The sequence below is a fragment of the Bufo gargarizans genome, chromosome 6 (genome assembly GCF_014858855.1).
Source record: "Bufo gargarizans isolate SCDJY-AF-19 chromosome 6, ASM1485885v1, whole genome shotgun sequence".
In the NCBI taxonomy this organism is placed as follows: domain Eukaryota; kingdom Metazoa; phylum Chordata; class Amphibia; order Anura; family Bufonidae; genus Bufo; species Bufo gargarizans.
In genome coordinates, this window is record NC_058085.1 from 49,626,307 (window position 1) to 49,652,423 (window position 26,117).

General features: G+C 46.2%; 1 protein-coding gene across 1 annotated transcript in view; it reads right to left on the minus strand.

Moving 5' to 3' along the window:
* Positions 1-6,862: 6,862 nt before the first annotated feature.
* The window catches only part of CDC42EP4 (CDC42 effector protein 4), a 32,092-nt gene continuing 12,837 nt past the window's right edge, over positions 6,863-26,117 (minus strand). The window contains exon 2 of the mRNA XM_044298118.1: positions 6,863-8,348. Within this exon, the coding sequence (XP_044154053.1) occupies positions 7,226-8,161 (936 nt within the window). The 5' untranslated portion in view covers positions 8,162-8,348 and the 3' untranslated portion in view covers positions 6,863-7,225. The remainder of the gene's footprint in view (positions 8,349-26,117) is intronic.

Consider the following 26,117-nt stretch of genomic DNA (forward strand, 5'->3'; position numbering starts at 1 on the left):
TGGTCTGCATCTAATCTGTATTTTTTGTAGACCTGATGCAAACCCATTCATTTCTATAGGTACCCAAAAAATGAGTCTTAATAGTAACGAATCAATTATTCCTAAAATGGTGGCATGAAAAAAAATATTATACTCATCCGCTTGCTCACGGAAAGGCTGTCCACTGATGGGGTCACTGCGCGTGCCCAGCTTGATCATGTGGTGACTGGGTCATCACACCCAGTGCAGTGCCGTTCCTTTGGTGGGCTTTTTTCAATCAAGATGGGAGCGGACGGCCTCTCCGGATGAGGTGAGTGTAATTTTTTTTTTTACCCCTAAAAGGCTTAATGTAAGTCACAAATGCCGCGATCAGTCTTGAACGTGACATCTGAGGCTTTAAATAGCGGTAGGGTGGCCACGCGATCACCGTCCCCTGTCATGGTGCCCGCTTCATACAATGGAAAGCGATTAGTGACAAAGTAATTTTGTAACTAATTGAATAACTAATTGAATTTTTTGTCGAAGTTCAGTGAAGCAGCCAAATCGAATTTTTCTAAACTTTGCTCATCCCATGCTAGAGAGAGAGAGAGAGAGACAGAGACTGAATGCCCCAAGACCCCAGAGATTGATGACCCCCTTCTCTACGACCTGTCTGAATATAGAATTTGGTGTGCTGGTTTAATCATTTGCTGAGCACATGAACGACCTTTACACCACATGCCCCATCTTCTGTCTGGCCATGTGGCTTCCCAACAGACCGTTCATGGTTTGAGGGATTGTCTCCTTCCATTTTGTTGCTGGTTACAATCTCCTTTCCGCTCTTCTGAGCAGAACGGTCTGGTTTCCTATGATAAAATCTTTGGGTAGTAAAAGTATAACTAACATTTCTTTATGAGATCATGGTGATAGATTTCTCAGTGGACGCCATCAAGTTGGCAGTTATACGTTGTGTCATGTTATTTGCTATAAGATAACAATCTGTAGGAACCAATTTACAAGTTGGCTTCTTACCAGCTTCTCTAGCCGGACTGTGATGATACCATGGAGACATGACTATTTACCATGGCGTCATGTTCAGAACTGCAGGCTTGCACGCTGTTCTGTGACTCCCTTTTGTGTCACGTTGCTTGAGTCACTTTACTCTGAGAGCTCAGGATGAATGGATCTCATTACTCCTATGTACTTTGCTGTCTTCAAAGATGCCTGACGAAGAGGTCATCTTGAAAGCTTGCAATTGTGGCATCATCTTCTCAGTTAGCCATTAAAAGGCATCGACCACTGAGAAATCTACATTTTTTTTAAATCTTCTGAGTCACGTCAGCTGATGCCACCAATATTGGTGGGACCGCCGACTATTGGAAGCCTATGAGGGTGTGCTCAATCTCCCCTGACAGGCTGATGTTGAATGAAAGAAAGATCGGACAGATTGAATTTCAACACCAGATCCTTTTGTTCTCAAGGGAGACATGCCAACACTAAAGGTGTCTTTCAGCAGCTTACACTTTTCTCCTCATTGTGAATACATGCATGCTCTGATGAGCTGAGAGTGCATGTGTATGGTGGAGTTAGGAAGAATAGCTGTTGGCTGCTGAAGGTCAATGTGCACCTTAAAGTCCTGCATGCATGACTTTTTGCATTATGGGAGAAACCAGCCAGATCCCCATCGGATCCCATTGTAGTTAATGGAGATCTAGCAGTTCCCGGCATTATCTGGCTATGCCAGATACAGTGCTATTTCTCTGCTTGAACAGCTTGCCCAATTTCAAAACGCTGATGTGAACGTAGACTAGGCTACAATGGAGATGGCCACATGCATGGTCTCTTCCTTTCTAATTGCCGATTGTAGTGAACACTCAACCTTGAGTAGTATTACCTTGGAAAGGCATAACCTGATCATGGCCGCAGTTCTGACCTGCTCCCCTTGCGTCATGTGACCATTTGTCATGAACCAAGGGGAACAGGTCTCCACTGCAGAGCAGCAGAGGATGGAAAGTGTAGGAGCCAGTGTCAGGAACCAGTAGGTATGCTTCCAATCACAGGTTTCCCCCCAAAAAATGTGCACAACCCCTTTAAGTTGCACTCATTGCAAGAAATCATTTCAACCTTTCTTGCAGCCATCAATTGAATCATTTTGTGCCCCTGTAGATTGATCATTATCTCCTCTTGTCAGAGCAGATGCCCCATGAGATAAATACAAATTTTTTGAGGTACTGGAAGGTGAACGTAAGGGTCTATCCACTGTCCATTTGGTGCATGCACAGGAAAGCTCCTTGCGCATATGACAGATGAATCCATAAAGTCCCATTTTGTTTAGTCAGGGCACAGGGGCCCTGAAGAAGACCAGGGAGGGTGAGTACATCCAGCGCAGCACTTCCCTCACCGCTCCCTGCGCCTCCTGCATACTAATGACCACTTCCATAATGGAAGCATTTGGACTATAAGACGCACTGCAATTTCCCCTCACCTTTAAGGAAAAAAGTGTGTTTTATAGTCCAAAAAATACAGTAATATGTGGCCCAATTTGTCCAAATACACACGGAGCTCCACTCCTCCATAATCACAGCATAGCAAAGTGTATGACTAGGACAATCTACGACAATCACAAGTTAAATCTATTTTCATAAAGATATTACATAGCTGCACATATGAAATGTAAAAAAAATAACTAATTCCATGTGTTCCGTCACGATTTATTCTATCCTGGAACACCTGCTTTTCCATGCATTCCTGACATGCATCCAGCCTGCAACATGACAGTATACCGTACACGTAACGTTTCGGGGGGCACGCCTCCTTTGTCAAGAGCACTTGTGCCACCAAAACATTGTGTGGCGGGTGTGGTATGTTGCCATGTTGCTGGTGATGGAAGCCTGGGAGGACTCTGACCGAGTGCACATGAGGAATGCATGAAACGCAGGCGATCCTGTATGGAATAAATCGTAACGGAACACGTGGAATCAGTTTTTTTTTTACATTTCATATACAGTAATGCAATATCTTGATGACAAGTTTGGTAGGTCTAATAAAAGAAGAAAAGAGATTTAACTTGTGATTGCCCTATATGTACACTTACCACCTGCTATGCCACCTGTGTCTCTCCATGCCCAATGTAAAACCACAGCAGAGTGAGCTGAGGGCAGGGAATGGGCAAGGAGGCTTGGCAGGATTTCACCCCCACTTTTCTCTTACTGTCACATGAGCAGAGTGTTTGCAGAAATAAATTTAGATGGAAACCTACTTAAAGGATGTTTTGCCAAAAACAAGTGAAAGGATCGACATTCGTTTCCAGGAAATGTGGCAACACTGAGGTCAAACAGACCAGGAAATTGATTCATATGTAGAAATGAACCAGGGTTATCTTGGGAGCTTTTCACTGTCAGTATGTCTGTACAGATTTCTGTAGGTACCCAGTGACTTACTATTAATAATAAATGAGTTTTAGATTCTTTTCATTGAGAGAAACTGATAAGTAAATTGAAAGCAGTTTTGCAGTTTGCACTAGCCAACCTGAGCAGATGCCAGGACCCACTGGACTAAAGGCCACCACACACTTAAGGAAAAGGTTGTCTGAAGCCACAGATTTTGGATGGACCGACCGACTGTCTTATGTGTATGGAGTACTACCGACTCTTAGCAGATAATGTCAGGGAGAAAAAAAGATCGGACATGTTAAAGTTCACAAGCCACCAACAGTAGCCACTTGCCACGCAGAGGGAAAGTTGACAGGTGGCCCATTGTTTCTCCATTCCCATGGCTCCACATAGACTTGTGTATGGCAAATGCCATGTGTGTATGGCAAAATATGGGTGTCATGGCGGAGCTCTGTGCGGGTGCTACATCACTCACCTATCCCGACGTGCATCCCCACTAGCTCTACTTTGCCTTCCAGTAGTGGAGACAGCCACCAAAGTCCAGTGTCCCACCTTGTTTCCCGTAGGGCACGTGTCTCTGGGATCTTAAAGTGCCAGTACCCAATTACATCAATTTATGCTAGCCAATGGCTGCTCACCTTGGTGAGGATGTCTGAGCTTTAGGTATCTAGTTTGCCAGTTTACTAGTGAAGGTGTTGAGTGATCCCTCGGTGCCTATGTGTTTTTGACCCTTGTGGGTCAGCTGCCAACTACACCAGCAATATTACAAGAGGTAGTGATCTGGTGGCTCCCATGCAGCGAATTCCCTGTACAGGGGTTAAAGGGTAAATACAAGGGGACTACCAGGATAATGCCCTTATGTCTAGCCCCTAGCCAAACCGGTTAGTTGGCGCAGTGGTTCCACAACCATTGTCTGTTACAATCAGCACTTTCTAATCTATAGGGTTATCATTGTGCCAGATGGGACCACTCCTTTTAAGGTCTAATGTCTTTTTCCCATCCTTCCCATATCCTGGGAGGACCTTTATCCTGTTCTTTTTTTCATCCCCTGCTAAATATAACTTTATGTACTCTCTTCACAAGGGAATGACAAGTGCAATGTATAAGTGCTGCAGAATTTACCATGTTCTGTACCTCGCATGACGATGATGAGCCTTTACTGACTAATAGGTCTTGGCACTTACCAGCAATGAGCAAAATCTTGCTCACAGATAATTATACCAACATTGCATTAGTTTATCATCAACTCTTAATACTAAGGAACACGTTGTGAACAGAAGATGCGTGTAGGTCCTGGGATCAGATTTAGGGACAGATAGTCCCGGACAGTACCTTGTCTCATTTATCACATTTATGAGAGTTTGGGAAGCTTAGATTTTTTTTCAGTGAGGTCCTGTCTTTGAATTATTGGTGGATACCAGACTCACAGACCCGCCCCTGATGCTACTGTATATAGTCCTATCACAATGTAATTAAAGCCTATGTACACCTTTGGGGGCAATTTTTTATGATTGCTTTTTACTCATTTTGTGCTTAAAATATATTTTTTTCAATTGATTTATTAAAAATATTCAGCAGCTTCGTCATAAAGGGTTAACTTCTACCTAGCTGTGAGAATTGTATTTTCACTTTGTTGAATAAGGCATTGGTGTACATTTTGGCCAAAGCGTAATAAGCCACTCACCACGTCAAGGTCGCCTTCATGAGTGGTCCCTAACACTAGTTCCTACCTTTTATGGGCCATGACAGCCACATAAAGTCCACTTGGTAGGTATAGTGGGCTCAGCATGCATGTGAGTACTTGCATCCCTGGATCCGATGAAAGCTGTAATGGCACCGGACGGGGTTAAAAGCAGAATGTGCTTGGCGTGCATGCTGTGCCTGCGCTCCCTGGACTTTATGTGGCTGTCATGGCCCATAAAAGGTAGGAACTAGTGTTAGGGACCACTCATGAAGGCGACCTTGACGTGGTGAGTGGCTTATTACGCTTTGGCCAAAATGTACACCAATGCCTTATTCAACATCCAGCATAAAGGCAGGGCAGAGTGCTGGTTGCAGTGTGCGATTGCATTTAGTGTTTTTATATTTTCACTTTGTGCCTGTTACCTAACAACCCTCATCTCTAAATTACTAATAGCACAAAAACACTTATTTAAGCCCCATTCTTATCATTAAGATAAGAATTGAGCTATAATGAGTGTTTATGAGGTCAGAGATAAGAAGCCAACAGCTGAGCTGTGTAAAAACACAGAGCATGCTACTCGAGAATCTCAAGGCTGAACAGAGAAAGGGGCTCATAAGTTTAAATAAAGACCAATTGAAATAAATGATTCTTAGCTTAAATGAGTACAATGGAATAATAAAAAAAATTGCCCCCATAGGGTTTTTTCCATCTCAGACATTGGGGGAATATTGCTAGGATATTTCCCCAATGTCTGATAGGATACGCCCCCAATGTCTTATTCTAAGTATAGGTGCGGGTCCCACCTCTGGGACCCGCACCTATACTTAGAATGTAGCCTGCAAAGTCCCAGAGGGAGCACCGCTCCTATGGGAGCACCGCAAATAGCAGAGGCTATTGTAAGTCCTATTGAAATGAATGGGAGATGCACCGCTCCATTTACTTCTATAGGGATCACAGAAGTAGCAGAGCCTGTGTTCGGCTTTTTTTCAGCGCTCTCATGGGAATGAATGGAGGGCGGATGCACATGCGCGGTGCGCTCTCCAGGTCTTTGTGGGCTATGTTATAATTCTAGCGATATGCCCCCAGTGTCTGAAATGGAAATAACACTTTAATGGAAATAACACTTTTGTAAGGTATATTATACGGTATTGGTGGTCAGAGGATAAAGTGCTCAGGAAAATGCATAGTGTTCTTTTTATTTTACTCCAAGCACCATAAATAATAACAATACAAAAAATACCTTCTCATACACAAGAAGTTTTAGGGAAATAAGTTCCTCTAAAGATTAGTATTAATTCCCACAGGAAAAAAAGAGTAATCTCTGCTGAGAAAGGAGATGTCCCAACTGTACATTTTACTGGCAAAGTAATGGTTAATCATTGGCAAAAAATGTGAGGACTGAATCCTGAGTCCGGTGCTCACATCATCAATAAAGTTCTAGTGTTTTGGAATTACTAAGGAGTTATTGGTGCCTCTTCATCGCCTAGAGTAGCTTTCCTTTAATCTCATCTTCTCACTGCCGACATCTATTGTAATCTGATTGTCAGTGGATATGACCCCATACATAGCCACCCATATGTCCATGTCAGTTTACCGAAAATGTATTTTACAGTCACAAGAGATCTCCAAGACCTCCAGGCTTATTTTAGTCTCTGTAATGGGACCAGTTTACACCCACATGGCAGGTTTAAGGGTTCCACTTACAAGGCAACAAAGATTTGGGAGGTGTGACCAGATATAAAACTTGCAAACTTAGGGTTATGGGTCTTTGGAAACGTTGAACATCATGGCCGGGGTGAGCAAATGATCAGGGTTTTGTAGTGATACCTCTTGCTCAGTCTGAAATTGTACATTTCTTCCTCTGTGTCTGTCAAAGGATGACTTGCAGCATACGTTATAATGGTTCCTTGTTCAAGGGCAACAACGCCATCATCCGATCCACATGGTCTACCCTTGGCCACTTTTGATCATGGATAAGTGTTGGAAATTGTAGTGCCTATTGCTATAAATTGCCTTCTATAGCTTACACACTCCATTCATGGTTCCATGGTTAAGATTTATAGAGCGCGTAGGTATAAGGGTTATTGCCAGAATAGCCCTGTGGTACCAAGCTCAGATCTAAACTGGGACGAGCAAGTCCGCGCTATTCATGATTTGCATCTCAGATTATTGAGTAGGCTGTATATCCTTCCTACACCCTTATTTCATCCTCATCTTCCTCATCCATAAAGGAAAATTCCCTTCCTCGCCTTGGTTTTCCTTCTGGATGTCCTGAAGAAGCTCTGGAAACTGAGTGGGACTCTTTGGTGGGCTGACTCTTGTGGTTCCTGCTAGATGAGGAAAGACTTCCATGATCATGGACTTGAATGGGTGGAACTGCTGAAGAACTTGCCTGTCTAGTTGGTCCAGAACTTTGGTTATAAGTGGTCCTGTTTCCATCCAGGTCATCAAGGCTTCGGTCAAGGTCTTTCTCCCACTGGCTCTTGTCCATTACGCTTAGTATATCTCCTAACATTGAAGGGCCCAGGTCAATATGAAATGACATGATGGAGTCTGCATGTTTCATGCCATAGCTGCTTTTTGGTGCTGTGTCTGGAAGGTCTGTTAATTCTCCAAATTCTTTCTCTGCTAAGCTTGTGTCTGAAATGGGTATTGGGCTGGGCAGTGGGCTTCGAGCAGAGGCTCCATTTACGTGTTGCTGCTCTTCAGACATCTTCTTCACTGGACTGGATGAGAGGCTCTTGGGCATCTTTTTGCTTGAAGACCCCTTTTCTGATTCTTTTTCCGTCAGCTGTGGCAGTGAAACAGCATTCTTAACAAAAAGGGCTGAGTCCCTTAAAGATCCCAGCATGTCTCTTCGATCACCTCTAGTTACCGAAAGGGAGCGTTTGCTGCTCCGGAAGGTCCGGGATAATAAGCTGGGTTTGGAGGTAGATTCTTCTCGTTCTGGCTGCTCCTCTTCTTTGCTCAGAAACGATGTATCTCCAAAGGCATCTCCGGACCTTCCTATGTGCATGGTATGACGAAAATCCCCAAGGGGGGCACTTATCATTTCTGCAGTGAGATCTGCTCGTGAGCGTCTCTTGGATGCATTTGGGTTGGCCACCAGCTGCTTGAGAATTGGCATCTTGGCTACTGGTACACTGCAATCTCCGAGAAGAACCCTTTCACTGTTCCCTCAGCAATTCAGTGCTGTAATATGGAGATGCTGTGAGTCCAGAGCGTCCTCGGGAAACTTTATGAGGAGATTTCAGGAAACCAATAAACTGGCGATGTGGTGACAAGTTTACTGGGAATCACGAGCTGATTAGATCCTGAGGAGACAAAAGAGGAAATAAGATGTAAGGTTCTGATGTAATCTCTCATAAGGAATATTTATGATCTCTACATTAAACTATTTGCACATTAGTTTTCCATCTGTGCTGAACCTGGCTGAGTTTTCATTGCAATATGTCTGCTGATTACAATGATCAAGGAGGGGGAGGGGTACATCTAAGAAATGGATATCACAATTCGTTGCCATTTACTGGGGTCTACAATTTGCACTTTCTACAAAAGCTTATATTAGAGGTGTGAGTGGGCTGATATGGAGCAACGATGGCTGATGTTGATATCTTAGGGTATATTCAGTAAAAATACATAAAAAAGCACATGTTTTTGTCAAATTTTTTCAATGCAGTCAAACCGCAACCACACCGGAAACCATCCCAACATTGGTGGTGTCCAAACTCTGAGACCTGCACAGATAACTGGTGCCGGTTTTGCTGGAAAGTCGTTGCCCCTTCTGTGTTTTCCCACATGCAGGAGAGTTTCTGAAATGTAGCCCCTTGCCTTCTATAGAACAAGGGTCAGCAACCTCCAGCACTCCAGCTGTTGTGAACCTACAACTCCCAGCATGCTCCATTCACTTCTATGGGAGGTTTTAGGACAGCTGAGCAAGTATGCACGCTGGGAGTTGTAGTTGCATAACAGTTGGAGTGCCAGAGGTTGCTGACCCCTGCTATCTAGAATACGTGGATAAAATACTCTAGAATCTTCACAGACCTAAGCAGAAAACAACCCAAACTTCCAGGAGTCTGTAGCAAATTTTATTTGCATTGTCCACTGCAATAGAGGGTGTGAAAGATGGAGCAAAGAACATGTTAGTCAACTCCAGGTTTTTTTAACCTATTTTTGTAACCGTGTTAAATCCATTTACTAGGTCAAGCTCTGCTACAACTGAGGCGTCTACAGGGAAGGCTTCCGATTCACAACGTATCACTAAGAGACAGTTTTGGGAATTAACGGTGACAGCCGTCAAAGCTTATATTCCCCTAATACGAGAAGAGAGAGGCAGAGGTAACCGTGCAGAAAACAAAGACTGCGCTGACTATCTGAGTTATATGTCAGGGATGTGACCGGAGGAGTCGTGACGGCACTATAGCGGTACACGGGCAAATTTGGTAAACTCAAGCCTGCCTTCTCTTATCTTCCCCTTCTGTGATTTTCCAGATTTTACTGCTGCCACTAATAAAACTGGAAATTAACAAATTCACTACGGCCTCGTTCGCATCTCAGTTTAGGAGATCCAGCCTGCCGGATCCTCGACTTCATAGTTGGATCCCCATTGACTGCAATGAGGTCTGGCGGTGATCCAGCCAATTTCCAGCACAAATGGCAGGTTTCAACTGGACAAAAAAGAAAAAACCATTGCATGCAACAGTTTTTTGTCCCACCGACAGCCAGCATTTGTGCAAGATCAGGAGGCTGGATCTCCTAAACGGAGATGTGAACACAGCCTAAGTCTAAAGCCGGCCACACATTCAATGGCTATCTTTCTCTACTCCTCCTTGACGTCCACATCCGGGGAGAGGAGAAAACAGCCAACCCTTCTTGAGAACCTTGTCTTCCTCGACATCATCTGTTGGGGAAGAGACGGGAGCTCCCAACATACATTAGACTGTTGTCCGAACCCACCATTCTAGGCAGGTTTGTCAGACACTGATGTATAATGTTTGGTCACGCTGGAAATTCAGGTGCAACCATTAGTTTTTACCCCATGTCACACTCACAGGGGCCCTGGCGCTGAGGTATGTGATGCTGTTTGCTGAATTCTTCACATTGTAAAGCTGCTACAGCTTCGTCTGCATGGGGTGTAGCGATGGGTGGTGAAGAGGTAGTAGGCACACTCGGGCTACATAGCAACTTTGGCTGCGACATACAACGCATGCTCCCTGCCTCACATCTGATGAAAGTGAATATGGTTGTGTTGTGACCTTTAAGTTTGGATGTCTGGCAACTGCAGTGTATGGCTATATTTACAAAGACCCCTCCTCATTATCTTTACCTGGATAACCCCTTTAACTTCCATGATCAAGGCCTTATTTCCATCAGTGATTCAGAGCCAAAACCAGGTGTGGGACAAAAACACAGAACAGGTGCATATCGTTCTACCTTATCTCTCCACTCCTGGTTTTTGCTCGCAGTCACTGATGGAAATCACTGACCTAACACTGAAGTGTGAATAAGGCCTCCGGCCTGGCATCCTGCTGAGAGCAGGAGGGCACGGCGTCATTGGTTGCTATGACGCCGTGCGCTTCATGCCGCTGCTGCACTACAGTAATACACTCGTATGATCTATGGACATCATAGGAGAGTTAAGAAAAAATACCCTCTAATTGTTTTTCATGGTCCTGAAATTCAGGCCTGTGGGAAGTGACAACTTTGCAATCCACAAAATGCTGCTGATGGTGGTTGTCACATTTGTAGTCCCCTCCTTCTCCAGGACATCCAGACTGCAGATCCAGAACCGCCCTGTGCATGGACTGTACAGTGTAAATGTTCAAGTAGCAGTGGGATTGTCTATGGTACATGATCTTGGTCTCTTAGGGCCTTTACTCACAGACTGTAAACTGTGGCATGTGGTTGGTCCTGGAGGTGACAGTCTTCGGAGGTCAGTGGTCGTGGGCTGACCATACATTAGTCACATATTTACCTGCCATCTAGTGCCTCAGCAAGTCCCCCAGGGTTATATCCTATGCAGGGACACCAATCTCCTTCCCGTCCCGATGCAGGTACAGATTTGTAGGAGAACATATCCCAGTAACCTGCACTTGTTTATATTGGGCACATGTCCAAAAATCCTGTAAGTGTATAATCTTTCATGGGAGGATGGAATAAATGGTATAGGTGGGATAAACACCCAACGCAAGTGGAAAAAAAGCTACTCCTTAATATACTCTTTAACCCTTTCATTAGTAAACTGCAGAATTGTTCCATTGGGATCATCATTTGCACACTAGGTAAGGAGATCTCCCACTTTTTGGCACTATTTCCTATGTATTAGAGTCTATAAGGCCCATAGATCTTCCTGTTCCAGCTCCCTCTAGTGAGCCTTAGCCTATGCAGGGGTGGATTTGCTATGTCTGGGGACCCCCGAAGCACCACTAAGCTCCACCCCTGTTGGAGCACTAAGCTCCTCTCTTTCACAGTTATAAACCCCACTCTCAGCATACCACTACTCTACAGCTGGGAAAGGACCGCCCCTGAGCAGCTGAGCCACCTGTACAAGGAGGTATTCTCTACCCATAATTTATTTTTTTCTTTCAGCCAACCATTTGTGACCAGTGGAGGTCCCATCTGCTCTCTAGAGCTCGAAGCATTTGCTTGGTTTATGCGTGTAGGGGGTCCACCCCTGATCATCTATATACTGTGGGGTTTCGCTTTGGTAGACAGGATTAGCGGACGCAGTATAGAGACAACAACAAGTTCTTTGGATCAAACAGTTCAGTGTTTTATTCATACTTTAGGCAAGTGACAAAACAAGCAGTCATATTCAAACAAAAAGTCACCTTGCGGTGTTGGTGGTAATTCACACCATGCGGCAATTCTGCCTCAAAGAGTCCTTGCTCATAGCAGCCTCAACCTGTTTAAATGCCAAACAGGTAGCAAGCTTTCATCCAGACACAAGGCTCCCAGATCCGACCACAGAGACATGGCTTCTGAGCCCAGCTGCCTATTTAAGGACAGCCAGTTGCTGCCAAGACCCGGACCAGCATTTAAAATCCGGTCCGGTATTTGACCTCACCTGGCTATGAATCAGCCTAGCACATGCTGGGAGGAAAATACCTGTTTTCCCAGACCAAACCTCTCACTGTGTCACAATATATACACTAATATATGAGCCCTATCTATTCCAGACAGAAACCAAGATGTGATATATTAATTGACTACTTATGAAAAGCAGGAAAATATGCTCCACCACTTTAAAACTGCAGCTGTACTAATCCGAAAGGGCGCACAACACCCCGGAATATAATTGACTAAGGCATGTATCCTAGAATCATATCCAGCACTGAAGGAGACTGCTGTCTAGGGGCGGTCATGTGATGGCCTGCTCTTGAGGACAATAATGGAGATATCACCGGCTGAGAATTCTCTTGGTTGGCCTCCCCTAATCTATATGCCAGTAATATAAATGCTACTCACACAGAAAGCATTTTGGCTGCTTGAAATAGAAATGCTCTGTCATCCAGCGACTGGTTTGCACCACTCCTTTAGATCTGACTGTGCTGATCCCCACAAAGCTGTCAGCTCAAGTGATGTGCTGTTCTCCGTGATAGATTACCTGTACCTGGGGTTACAGCCAGAGACACGTGGCCATAGTGCTTATAATGTACAAGCAGTGAAATTAAGCCACCTCTGGGACCACCACCAGTTCCGAGAATCGATGTGAGCACATACCCTTAGAGGGGGACGCAATGCTGCAGCGGCGCTGCAGTCCCTTCATTCTCAGGATTATTTGAGATCCTGGAGGTCGGAATATAAAGTATCAGATGAGAATGACCTTTTAACTTATGGCATCAGCATTATGACAACCTACACAAGAACACAGACCAACCATGAATTGCAAGTAATTTAGAAAATGAAATCCCTAACGTACAGCCAGCTGTACAGACATGTAAACATACGTTTATGGCAATAGACTTTACTCCTTGTGGTCTGGGTTATGGGCTTCTGGCGCCTGCCACATTTCTGAGACGGGCTAGCCACCCGGATCTAGGATCTGTATCTTTCAAGTGGGAACTGCAGAAAGTATATTGAGTTATGGCCTTTGGTCAAGAGAGACTTTATTTACATAAGAAGACACCAGTATTATGGAAAGTGTACGCTGGTCAAGTTACACCTCTGGCTGGAGGGAAGGGGTTAGGTCAAGAATTTGGCATGGGGAGGGGAGTACCATTTCAATTTTTGCCTCAGGCAGCATGAAAACTATGTGCTTGCCCCTGGCCACAAAGCACTGAGGGAAGGGGGCCCAAGCTGAGCTCTTGCACCAGGGCCCATGAGCCTTTAGCTATGCCCCTGGTTGCGTCCCCCCATTCAATGCTAATTCGGACCAGAAGAGCACTGGAGCTGGGATTAGCCACCCTCAGTGTTTCAACCACCACTCCCATGCTCTCCAACACTTCCACCACGCTTCCATGTGCGAACCAGCACCGCAAATCTACTCATTTATATATTTTCAACTTAACCCTTAAGGCCCCTCTGTCTATTGGCTCTTCTCTTGCCTGGCAGTAGCGTGTGTGTAAGTTTTATCAGTGGTCAACTGGCCAGATTTAAGGTTTTACGCAGGTTAGACATTTTGTGCAGAAGAAGCCAATTACAGCCGGGGTTAAATAATGTGACCCAAGCACAGAGGATCCGTCAGCAGAACGGCCCAGTCTAAACCCCATGGCTTTCAGGACACATATAAACAGACACCCTATGATGGTTGCAAATCTGCCTGCCCTGCACAATCCACTAACCTGGCTGTGCATCAGCTGCTTGGAAACCCTGACTGAGCATTTCACATATCGAAAGCCAGAATGTGTAGGCGCTCTAGATTTAAAGGGCCACAAGGCCTAAAGTCAGCTTATAATAGTGCTAATATTAGTCACGTGTTTGTTAATGTTCCTGGAGGATCTTAGCACTGAAGATCTGTGAGACAGTAGTGGTCATCATGATGGGTAGGGTTTATTCTGGATTACCCCATGACATGGCCGAGGTACTATGGGGCCACTTAAGGAGGTCTCATACACTATAGGGGCATCATACTGTGTTAAGGGGCACTTAAGGGGACACGATTTTGTGTGGGGACTACTTAACGGGATATCACAATGTGTGAGGGGCACTTAAAGGGGTTTTCTCATCTGAGACATCGCTAGGATATGCCACCAATATCAGATAGGTGCGGGTCCCACCCCTGGGACTCAAAGCTATCTCCAGAACGGGACCTCCAAGAGAGCAGAGAACAGTCTTATTACTGTCTGAAGGGCACAAAGAGACATCACTATGTCATGTTTCTGTACTAAGGGGGCATCACTACAGTGAGGGGAGCACTAAGGGCTATTCTTACTAGGAGAGGAGCACCATAATTATGTGGGGGTCCCAAGGCGACTGGGTGGGATTGAATATTGTATATGAATAGCTTGGAAGAAAGACGAGACAGAGGGGATATGATAGAAACTTTTAAATACATAAAGGGAATCAACAAGGTAAAAGAGGAGAGAATATTTAAAAGAAGAAAAACTGCTACAAGAGGACATAGTTTTAAATTAGCGGGGCAAAGGTTTAAAAGTAATATCAGAAAGTATTACTTTACTGAGAGAGTAGTGGATGCATGGAATAGCCTTCCTGCAGAAGGGGTAGCTGCAAATACAGTGGAGGAGTTTAAGCATGCATGGGATAGGCATAAGGCCATCCTTCATATAAGATAGGGCCAAGAGCTATCCATAGTATTTAGTATATTGGGCAGACTAGATGGGCCAAATGGTTCTCATCTGCCGACACAATCTATGTTTCTAATAGGGGTTGGGTGGGGTTAGAGGCAGAATTTGCCTGGCATGGTTAGTATTGTCCCTCCTTGCATTTTTTTAAACGTATGTAATACTGGGGTTTTCTTATATGGCAGAGGGAGCTTTGTGCCCTCTAATGCACCAGGGCCCCTTGTAGCCACATCCATGATGACTAAAGGATCAGTCTTGTCCAAATCAGACTTTTACAGGTTTTTGTGTTTAGAGGGATGAAATCCATTAAGACGTCATGAATCGGAGGCGTAGACTGCTCACCGCTGAGCTTTATTCTACAGATTCCCCACCAGTGAGTCAGCCATTATCTGCATCTCTCACTGGATATATCACTGGTTTTACAGGGAACATCAACCAGAATAACAACATATTAGGCCAGCAGGCCCGTGGCAGACCCTCCCGGACTGGCCAGCTACAACTGGTAGGACTGAGCTGCGTGACAATTGAACGTCACATCTTAGGTCTAGGAACCCTATCAATGAGATATTAATGACCTATCCTAAGATAGGTTATCAGTATTAAACAATCCCCAAAAAACTTTGATCTTGTTGATTGTTGCTCATTAAAGGGGTTGTCCCATGAAAAATATTAGACAGTTTTCAAACCAGCGCCTGGATCTGCATACTCTTGTAAATCTTGTATAGCCACTGAGTTATTCAATAAAATGTATCAGTATAGTGCCACCTGCTGTTTATTATTTTTTCCTTATTTCTTTGACCTGCTCACTGAGAAGGCCGCACATGCTCAGTTTCATCCTTCATCTGCCTCCTGAGCTGTGATAGGGAGAACTGAGACACGCCTCCTGAGCTGAGACATGCCTCCTGAGCTGTGATAGGGAGAGCTGAGACACGCCTCCTGATCTGTGATAGGGAGAACTGAGACATGCCTCCTGAGCTGTGATAGGGAGAGCTGAGACACGCCCCCTGAGCTGTGATAGGGAGAGCTGAGACACGCCTCCTGATCTGTGACAGGGAGAACTGAGACACGCTTCCTGAGCTGTGATGGGGAGAGCTGAGACAGGCCTCCTGAGCTGTGATGGGGAGAGCTGAGACACGCCTCCTGAGCTGTGATAGGGAGAGCTGAGACACGCCCCTGAGCTGAGATAGGGAGAGCTGAGACACGCCTCCTGAGCTGTGATAGGGAGAGCTGAGACACGCCTCCTGAGCTGTGATAGGGAGAGCTGAGACACGCCTCCTGAGCTATGATAGGGAGAGCTGAGACACGCCCCCCCCGAGCTGCATAAGAAAAGACACTCCCCTTGAGCTGCCAGCTTGATATAAATCTAACAGAGCAATGAATGGGGAGATCTCTGGATCCATGTGAGGTACAGGGCTGGTTCTAGCTTTGTTGGAGAGAGGTTGTCATGTACAATATAATTTTTTACATTGATTATGGAATAACCCCTTTAAGTGAAATTCACATGCAGCAATCATGAGAAGTATAAGAACGAACAGTAATATGATCATTCATCCCCAGACAGTTTTAGTGCTGCATAAACTATGCGATCAACCGACAAACGATCGCTCCTTCGTTTGTGAGGTGACTGGTGGCATATTTCCATGGGGCAATGATCAGGAACCACGAAAAGACATCCTTAGGAGGTCTTATACTTGTCTTTCTTAATCACAGACAAAGTGGGGTTCTATACTGCAAGGGTCCATAACCTGGAAAGTCACATTCAGGCGGTGCTGAAAACATATCCCAGATATGAGCTGGGTCACTTATTTACAGCAAATGTGGAAAATGCCAAGTGGCAGAAACTCTGGACTGGTGCGAAGTCCGGTAAGACGCTGCATAACGAGGAGATTCTGCCAATTTTTCAAGATATCTGCTTGCAGTTGATGAATATGAACATCCTTGCTTATCTCAGTTCCTGCAAGGACAGGATCAAAACAGATGCAAATGTTTCCATCCACTGACAGCAAGCAGAAATCTTGATAACGGTGACGATTTGAAACACCAAGGGGGTCATTTGGTTAGACCAGCGTTTTAGACGCTGGTCTTAATAAGGCCTTGCGCTGGCGGTGGAATCGCCGAAGTTATGTAGAGGCGCCGCTACATAACTTCAGCAGATCCACCACCGCTTCTAAATCTACCCCAGCTTACTTGCTGGCGTAGATTTAGACCATTTTCTATGCCTAAAACAGCCATAGAAAATGATGAATGAGATGGGCCAGCCTGTCCCCTTCCCCACCTACACTACTCCCACTTTTGTAGACCTGGCGTGAGCAGGGAAAAGTCGCAGATTGCGGCGCAAATAACTTTTGTGCCCGCAATCTGCGCCAGAAATACACCTAATATAGACATATTTCTGTTAGTAAATAACCCCCAAAGTATATTTGATGGTTGCAGAACATTACATTATACTATGGGTTTAGGCTACAAGTTTATCAGATCCATTTGCCTCCTCGTTCCTGTCTTTTACGGACGACTCAAATAACTACAGATAGTAGTTTAGGTTTGTGCTGATTTGTACTGAGTTTCTCCATCACATAGTATGGCGCTATTACTATGGCGTGTCTTAGCTGTCTTGTGCTCATCTTCAACTTCAATTACATAAAAATGTTCCTGTTTCTAGGCGATGTGAGCACTGCTATTCCAGAGGAGTGGCGCAGCGGCTGACTAACAAGGCATAGTATTCTCCTGACTCACTGCCACAGAAATAGACACTGGATTGGATCTGCACCCAATATAAGGACTGTAGACTCATCCTGTAGGACTGCTCCAGCGTCCGAACATCTGGAACCTAGATAACTGTGTATTAGCTGTTCCTGGGACAGATGGGTTAAGAGTCTAGACCAGGGATCAGCAACCTTCAGCGCTCCGGCTGCTGTGACACTACAACTCCCAGCATGCAAACTTACTGTTCTTGTAACTCCCACAGAAGTGAAAGGAGGATTCTGGGAGCTATAGTTCTAGAACAGCTGGAGTGTAGGAGGTTGCTGATCCCTCGTCTAAGGGACTATTAAGTCCTGGACTAAGGGACTATTAAGTCCACTGCTGCACAGGGGACGTCATCCGCTGCCTCGTCAGGTATCTGGACAGATTTGTCATTATGGGAAGGAGACCTTATGTTAGCCATGGTGGTTGAACTTGTCACTCAACTCTCCCAGAAACTGGTCTAAGTAATGCATAGCTATATTCATTATTCTACTTTCAAATCAGCATTTTTGGTTTCCGGTTTTGAGATCCGGCAGAGGATCTCAAGTTTTGTCCCCATTCATTGTCAAAGGTGATAAAACTGATCAGGATGCATCAGTTCCGTTTTGTTGCATTTTGTGTCCGGTCAGCAAAACTAAACACACCAGATTTGGCATGAAAATCAATGTAAGTCAATACTGAAAAAAACTGATTCGACTTTCAATCATTTTAATGCTGGATCCGGTTTCTATTTAATACAACTGGATCAGGATCATCGAAACTGATGCATCTGGATTTATTAGATAAAAACGAAGTGTTTTAGGGTACTTTCACACTAGCGTTTTTCTTTTCCGGCACTAAGTTCCGTCAAAAGGGCTCTATACCGGAAAAGAACTGATCAGGCATATCCCCATGCATTCTGAATGGAGAGTAATCCGTTCAGGATGCATCAGGATGTCTTCAGTTCAGTCGTTTTGACTGATCAGGCAAAAGATAAAACCGCAGCATGCTCCGGTGGAAAAAACTGAAGACTTGCCTGAATGCCGGATCCGGCATTTTTTCCATAGGGATATATTAGTGCCGGATCCGGCATTCAAAATGCTGGATCCGTCCTTCCGGTCTGTGCATACGACAGGATGACACCAGAAAGACGGATCCGACATTTCAATGCATTTTTCTGACTGATCAGGCATTTTTAAGACTGATCAGGATCCTAATCAGTCTAATGCCATCAGTTGGTATACGTTTTGCAACGGAACTGCTTGACGGATCACTCTGCCGCAAGTGTGAAAGTAGTCTTCTTCAGGTTTTGAATAAAGAGAGATTATGAGATTTTTGGAGACAGGTTTCACGGAGATTAAAGGAGTATTCCGCTAAGGCCTCATGTACAGGACCATAGTTATGGTCTGCATCCGATTACAGATGTATGCGATCCGTATTTTCCACTGACAGCGCACTAAGGCCTCATTCACATTTCCGTGTCCGTTTGACGACCATGAAAAAAACAGTCTAGCTTTCTTACTGTACAATGAAAAGGTCTGAGGCTTTCTAATATACTTTTCAGTTTCTCATAACTTTCAAGACCTCTGCTTGCCGTCAGCAAATGGGAATGCTCATTGTTCACATCCAGAGGTTACATCCCACAGATGATACATTTGTATCCAGCCTAGACAGTGGTCTGTGGGGTAACCAGTCGAGATTCCAGATTGATACTTGTCACCAACATCGATACACTGTAGCAAACTCTCAGGCCAGGTGGATAGCGTTCTCTAGACTGGATACAATTGTAGCAGACCCCCAGCAGTGAGTAATAAAAGGTCTGCACCAGCTTTCAGCCTCTGGCTATAAACACAAATGGTTTCATTCACTGTAAATAGCTGCGATCCTGGGGAATTGAAACAGTAATTATATAAGAAAGTTGCAGACCTTTTTGGATTCCCACCGGCACTTCAATTCCTGTTGTTCTGCCCCATTATAGGAGCAAAAAAAAAAGAAACTAATGGGATCAGTGGAGGCGTCACATGACTGTGACAAACAGCGCCTGACGGTCCCAGTGACTATAATGGGATCAGTCGGGTATCTTACATTGTATTGGATAAAACAGCACATCATGCTGGGCATTATGTCCTGGATTTGGTTTTTAAGGGAGGTTATGGCCGGGGCCACACGTGACTGATTAGCTGTGGATTTGCCGTTGCGGATTTTCGTGTGGCAAATTTGCAGCGTTGTACAGTGTCAGCAAAGTAGATGAGAATTTCTCAAGTCTCATCCACATGCGGCGTAAAAAAAATCCAGCAGAAAAGCTTCAGTAATGCGGTTTGAAATCCGCAGCATGTCAATTTATACAGCTGATTTTCCTTGCGGCTGTCAGCCTTTCCAATTGAGAGGGTGAAATCAGCTAGCTTTTCCGCAGCAAAAATCGCACGTAATATGTGAGGTTTCATTGCATTTTGTGTGCGGGTTTTTTTCCCGTTGGATTTTCTGTTATGTGTGATCCCGGCCTAAAGCCTTTTGCACACAACTGTTGTTTGTGTCCGCATCCGAGAAGCATTTTTTTGCGCCTTCAATGGGACCTCAAAAAGATGTGGACAGCACTCTGTGTGCAGTCTGCAGACGTTGCTCCATTCCGTGGCCCCGCGGAAAAAAAATGGAACATGTCCTACATTTGCGGACAAGAATAGGCATTTCTATTATAGGTGGCCTGTGTTTTGTGGATCTGCAATTTGCGGACCGCAAAACACGACACATCTTAGATGGATTTTTTGCTACTGTCGTGTAGCAGTCGCGGTATGTTACATGTCGCAGTGCGACACCATAGCCTATCATTATAAAAATTGTCACGGCAACATTGGTGCGACAAAAAGTTGCGCGACACATGTAGCCCAGGCCTAAGGTCACCTGCACACAGGTGCGGGCTTACTAACAGAAATTCTGCATGAATTTCCATGCTGATTTCTGAGTATTTCCACACCAAATATTCACAAAAAAACGCGATACTTGCTGTTTTTGATGTGGATTTGACGCAGATCTTATCTTTCCATTAGGGCTGCAGCTATCGACTATTTTTGTAATCGAGTACAATTGATTTTTCTAATTTCATACCCTTTGCCGGTAACTGTATTCGGCACAAAAATCTGCGTGTAAAAAACGTGCGTAATACGAAGCCTCCAACGCAGATGTGACTCTATAGCCTAAGGCCCCTTTCACAGGATCAGTATTTGGTCAGTATTTTTGAAAAACACAGAAGAAGCACAAATATTTCTATTATACCATTACTCCGTCTGTTCCACTCCTGATTTTGGCTCACAAATACGTGTGAAAGTAGGGGCACGTTCACACGACCGTGTGAAGCCCGTGTCCGTGCTGTGGACCGCAAAATGCGGTCCGCAATGCACGGGCACCGTCCGTGGGGCAGCCACGTGGAGATCGCAGACCCATTCACTTGAATGGGGTCCGTGATCTGTCCGTTCCGTGCTTTCGTTCTGCATCTCCCTGGATTTGCGGACCCATTGAAGTGAATAGTTCCGCATCCGTGATGCGGAAGGCACATGGAACGGTGCCCGTGTATTGCGGATGCGCAAATGCGGTCCGCAATACGGCAACGGGCATCACCCATTCGTGTGAACGAGCCCTAAGTGTAAATTATGCGAAAATGCTGCCGTACAAAGTCACTTTCCCTCTTCTATTTTTTTAATTGACCTGAAAAAATATCTGAATCCATAATGTAAACTCATTGACGGGGCCCCTGAACCCTTCTTCTCTGTCCTCACAAGGCCTGTGGCTTACATAACGGACCTCTGTTCTGCTCACAGTGGATCTATGTGCTGCAGCCCTGTCCGTCAACTACCAGAGAGCAATAACATCACACGGCACACCCAAACTTTCTCTGAAGGAGCCTCAATATTTGGGTTCCTGTGACAGAGCGGCGTCAATGGCATCCTTTATACCCTGCAGTCATCTCTCAAACCACCAACGCCACAGACTAATGATGGGCCGGCATCATAAGTGTCCATGACACAAGGGCCTAGTGTGTAACACAGCAGCTAATAGCTGGGGGTGGTTTCACAGGAGGCAAAAATCTATGCCTCTATGCATGAAGGAGACCTCCGCCACTGTGTAAATACGGTTTATTGGAGAGGGCACGCTTTGCATTGTATCGTACATCAGGCTCGGACTATGTGATGAGTGTTTTTAAGGCAGCACGGTGGCTCAGCGGTTAGCACTGGTGCCTTGCAGTGCTGGGGTCCTAGGTTTGAACCCGGCCAAGGACAACATCTGCATGGAGTTTGTATGTTCTCCCCATGTTTGGGTGGGTTTCCTCCAGGTTCTCTGGTTTCCTCCCACTCTCCAAAGGCATATTGATAGGAAACCTAGATTGTGAGCCTCATTGGCGACATCTTGATGCTAAAGTCTGTAAAGCGCTGCAGACTATGTCAGCGCTATATAAGTGCATAAAATAAATTTTAAAAAGTTGCACAGCTAAATTTGCATGTGTGTCACAAAGAACGCTGGGAGTTGTAGTTTTGCAACAGCTGGAGGGCCGCAGATTGGGCATCCCTGGTGTAGACCAGTGTTCCCCAACTCCAGTCCTCAGGGCCCACCTACCAGTCATGATTTGAGAATATCCCACAGAATGAATGCCTGAGGTAAGTCCTGATGCATGGACACTAATTCTATCACCTGCTCAATACTAAGGAAATCCTGAAAACATGACCGGCAAGTGGGCCCTGAGGACTGGAGTTGAGGAACCCTGGTGTTAGACCATACAGTAAGGATTCAAAAAGGAAGTTCCACACGTGTCTGATCGGTGAGGGTCCGACCGTCGAAACTCTCAACAATCACAAGAAAGGAGCCCTGTGTCCATCTATGTAAACAGCACGGTGGTCGAGCATCTCTAAGGGACTGATGAGTACAGCGCTCAGCAATCTCCAGCAGTCACATAGAGATGAATAAAGAAGCAGCGCACATGCTTGACTGCGTCTTCATTTGTAAAGAGGGACACAGGACCCCCGTTCTTGTGACCATGGAGGTCCTAGTGGTCACACCCCCCACCAATCAGACGCTTATCCTCTGGACAGGGGGTAACAACCCTTTTAATAGATTAAGATCACCAACCACATACCAATATCTACATCCTAGCTGACATATTTGACAACATGGGTATAGATCAGGGTTCAGCAACCTCAGGCTCTCCAGCTGCTCTGAAACTACAACTCCCAGAATCCTCCTTTCACTTCTGTGGGAGTAACAAGAACAGCGTGAATGCTGGGAGTTGTAGTTTCACAGCAGCTGGGGTGCCGAAGGTTGGTGATCTGCGATGTAGATGATTATTCATTATTCACAGAAGATAGACTACAGGGCACCTGACAGAAGTCACGGGACATGTTTTCAACAGCTTGCCTCAGGCTTTCAGTGAGCACATTGCAGTATAGAAGAGTGACTTCCCAAATTCCTTTGTTCTTGAAAACTCATATAAAATTTCTCCCTGAAATGTTGTGTATATGGTGAGGACGAGGTTACAGATCTCCTGTACGTCACCTGTATACAGCGCTGGATAAACATGTAATGTGCGGAGAGATTTATGTGCATGAGGTAAGTCGTTAGTAATTACTTGGAGGACATGTTACCTCATGCTACATAAATGTAAGCTCTAGGAGGGGCCGACACCCCGGCCATGTGCTGCGCTTACTCTTACTTATTCAACTTCATCATTGTTTATGTCTTGTGAGCGGGTTAAGACTATTTATCACCATTGTTACTGCCGTACAGCATGTTCTTAAAATTACATGGCTTCCACACTGCACACAGTACATTACTTATCCTGTACTGATCCTGAGTTACATCCTGTATTATACTCCAGAGCTGCGCTCACTATTCTGCTGGCGGAGTCACTGTATACATTACATTACTTATCCTGTACTGATCCTGAGTTACATCCTGTATTATACTCCAGAGCCGCACTCACTATTCTGCTGGTGCAGTCGCTGTGTACATACATTACATTACTTATCCTGTACTGATCCTGAGTTACATTCTGTATTATACTCCAGAGCTGCACTCACTATTCTGCTGGTGCAGTCACTGTGTACATACATTACATTACTTATCCTGTACTGATACAGAGTTACATCCTGTATTATACCCCAGAGCTGCACTCACTATTCTGCTGGTGCAGTCACTATGTACTTACATTACATTACTTATCCTGTACTGATCCTGAGTTACATCCTGTATAATACTCCAGAGCTGCACTCGCTATTCTGCTGGTGCAGTCACTGTGTACATACATTACATTACTTATCCTGTACTGATCCTGAGTTTTACATCAGACACGGAGGCTTCATATTGCTTTCTCTTCCTTTACTGATCACCATAGCAGCAAGGAGAAACAAAACAAATGCAAATGGTCACCATAGTAACCCATACGTCCCACCCCTACAGCCCCAATATAAGGCTGCGTCCAAGGTGGTACTCCCTCTTTCTTGCTGCTCACCAGATAAGTAACATGTTCATTTTATCTGCTAGCTGCTTCTATTCTCCCTAAGGGTTTATTTCGCTTTAGAGTATATTCCCCGGGTTATTTTCTCCCCTGGGGTTTGTTTTGTTTCCCCCCTTCAGGTGGGTTAGGTTTTGTGCAGCGGGATATCTTTATCCTGCATTCTTGTCCCAGAGGCTTATCCCTGTCAGGGCAACCTCTGCCTGCCTCTGTGTTCCAGGGTCCTAATCGCGCGCTGCGTTTTCCCCTGGGACCCTCACCTCTGGGGCTCCGTTTGGTTCCTCTCTCTCCCCCTTCTCCTCTCGGGAGTTTTGCCTGGGGGTCCCGTTGTGCTGGGCAGCGCCGCTGGCCTTACCGCCATCTTTCTGCCTCCTCTGTGCTGGGCCACGCCCCCCTTCTTTGCGCGCGTCTGCTGCCCGGCTCGGCGGCCTTTCTCCCCACGGTTCGCGCTCTTTTGGCTGGCTGGAGCGAGATCTCGCGAGATCCGGCGGCCATCTTGGTTCCCGTTCCCGCGAGATCTCGCTTCCTCCGGTCTCCTGCGTGCCTGCTGCCGGTCTCCTCTGCTGCGCTCCGCTTCCCTCGCTCCTGGGGTGATTAACCCCTCGTTTGACTAGCGCTGCACCCATAGTGCCTCTGGCTCTCTCCCAGTCTTCCGCCTGCAGGTACCCTGTTCCCTGTGCTTGACCAGCATGGACTCCTCTGCCCAATCCCCCCCCTCCCCCCTCCCTGGCAATGCTAGTCTCCCTGACTCAGACTCACAGGCGCTGCTCATCCAGCGCTCTGTGTCTGATGCGATTCTACAGGCTATGGGTTCCATGTCCACTGTCTTGTCACAGACCATCTCCCAGGCCCTGTCTGCACACCCCCTAGCTGGGGCCAGACTTGCTCCCCCTGAGATTGCGCAGCACTCGTTTGCTGCTGAACCTCCTGTTGGACAGGAGACAATGACCGGTGTGTTGATGACCACCCCAGACGACGCGCTGAGGTCGCGTAAGAGAGCTTGTCCCCGCCAGGCTGATAAATCGCGGGTGTGGAAACACGCTAGAGCCCTAGCGGATGCCGTCTCTGACTCGGATCTGGGTTCGGGCCCGGAGGATCCGGCAGAGGCTACTGATTTTTCTGAGGAGGATGACTCCCCTCTGGGGTCTGACCCTATTGCCACTCCCCCTGCTGTGCCTTTAACTAAGGATTCCTCCTCTGCCTCTGCTGACAATTTCCCTTTGGATTCCTCCGGGGCTCCCATGTTTGATCCTGAGGCCCTCCACCACCCTAGATCGGCGGAGTGGCTCCCCGATACACAAATTAGCAGTTACCTGGAGCATTGGGCCCGCCGTCCTCTGTCCAAGGAGGCGCGCAGTAAGCTGCGGGCCGAGTGCCCTCGGCCCATTATACCCCATAAGGTCTGCGACACGCCCGTTGTGGATCCGAAGATGACCCAATTTTTGTCCAAGTCTGGGTGGAATGCCAAGAAGGGCTTAGACTCGGCCCTTAGAGGATGCCAGGACAAGCTCCTGGACATTTTCGGTCCACTGGCGGAAATTATGGAATTGGCGGAGTCCGCCAGACAGGAGGGTTCCCACATTGACCCTGAGGAGCTCACGGGCTGGGCCCAGCGGGCGATTTGCATCGCCGGGGGAACCAATGCATCCCTATCAGTGGAAAGGCGCAAGGCCATCCTGCTTAGGATAGACCCCAAGCTCATAAATCTTGCCCAGACGGAGACGGGCAAAGAGGCGGAAGGCCTGCTTTTTGGGGACTCCTTTATAAAGGACCTCAGCCGCTTCGTCGGCACCTTTTCCGCTCTGGACAAGGCGCAGGCTACCATGCGCAAAGTCTTCCAGGGCCGGGTCTCTCACAGGGCCGGCAGCAACAGGGGCCGTCTGTCCGGCCGCTCCAGCACCCGAGGCAGGGGTGTATCCAGAGGCTCCTTCTCCCAGCGAGCTGCGTTTCAAGACCAGCGGGCTTCCCAGACATTCTTCCCATCCAGAGGGGGACAATGGCGCTCCCGTTCCTTCCGAGGAAACACGGCTCCCCGCAAGTCATCCGGTAAGTCAGACCCCGGACGGGGATTCTTCGGTACTTTATGTAGGGGGCAGGCTTCGGCATTTTTTACACGCTTGGGA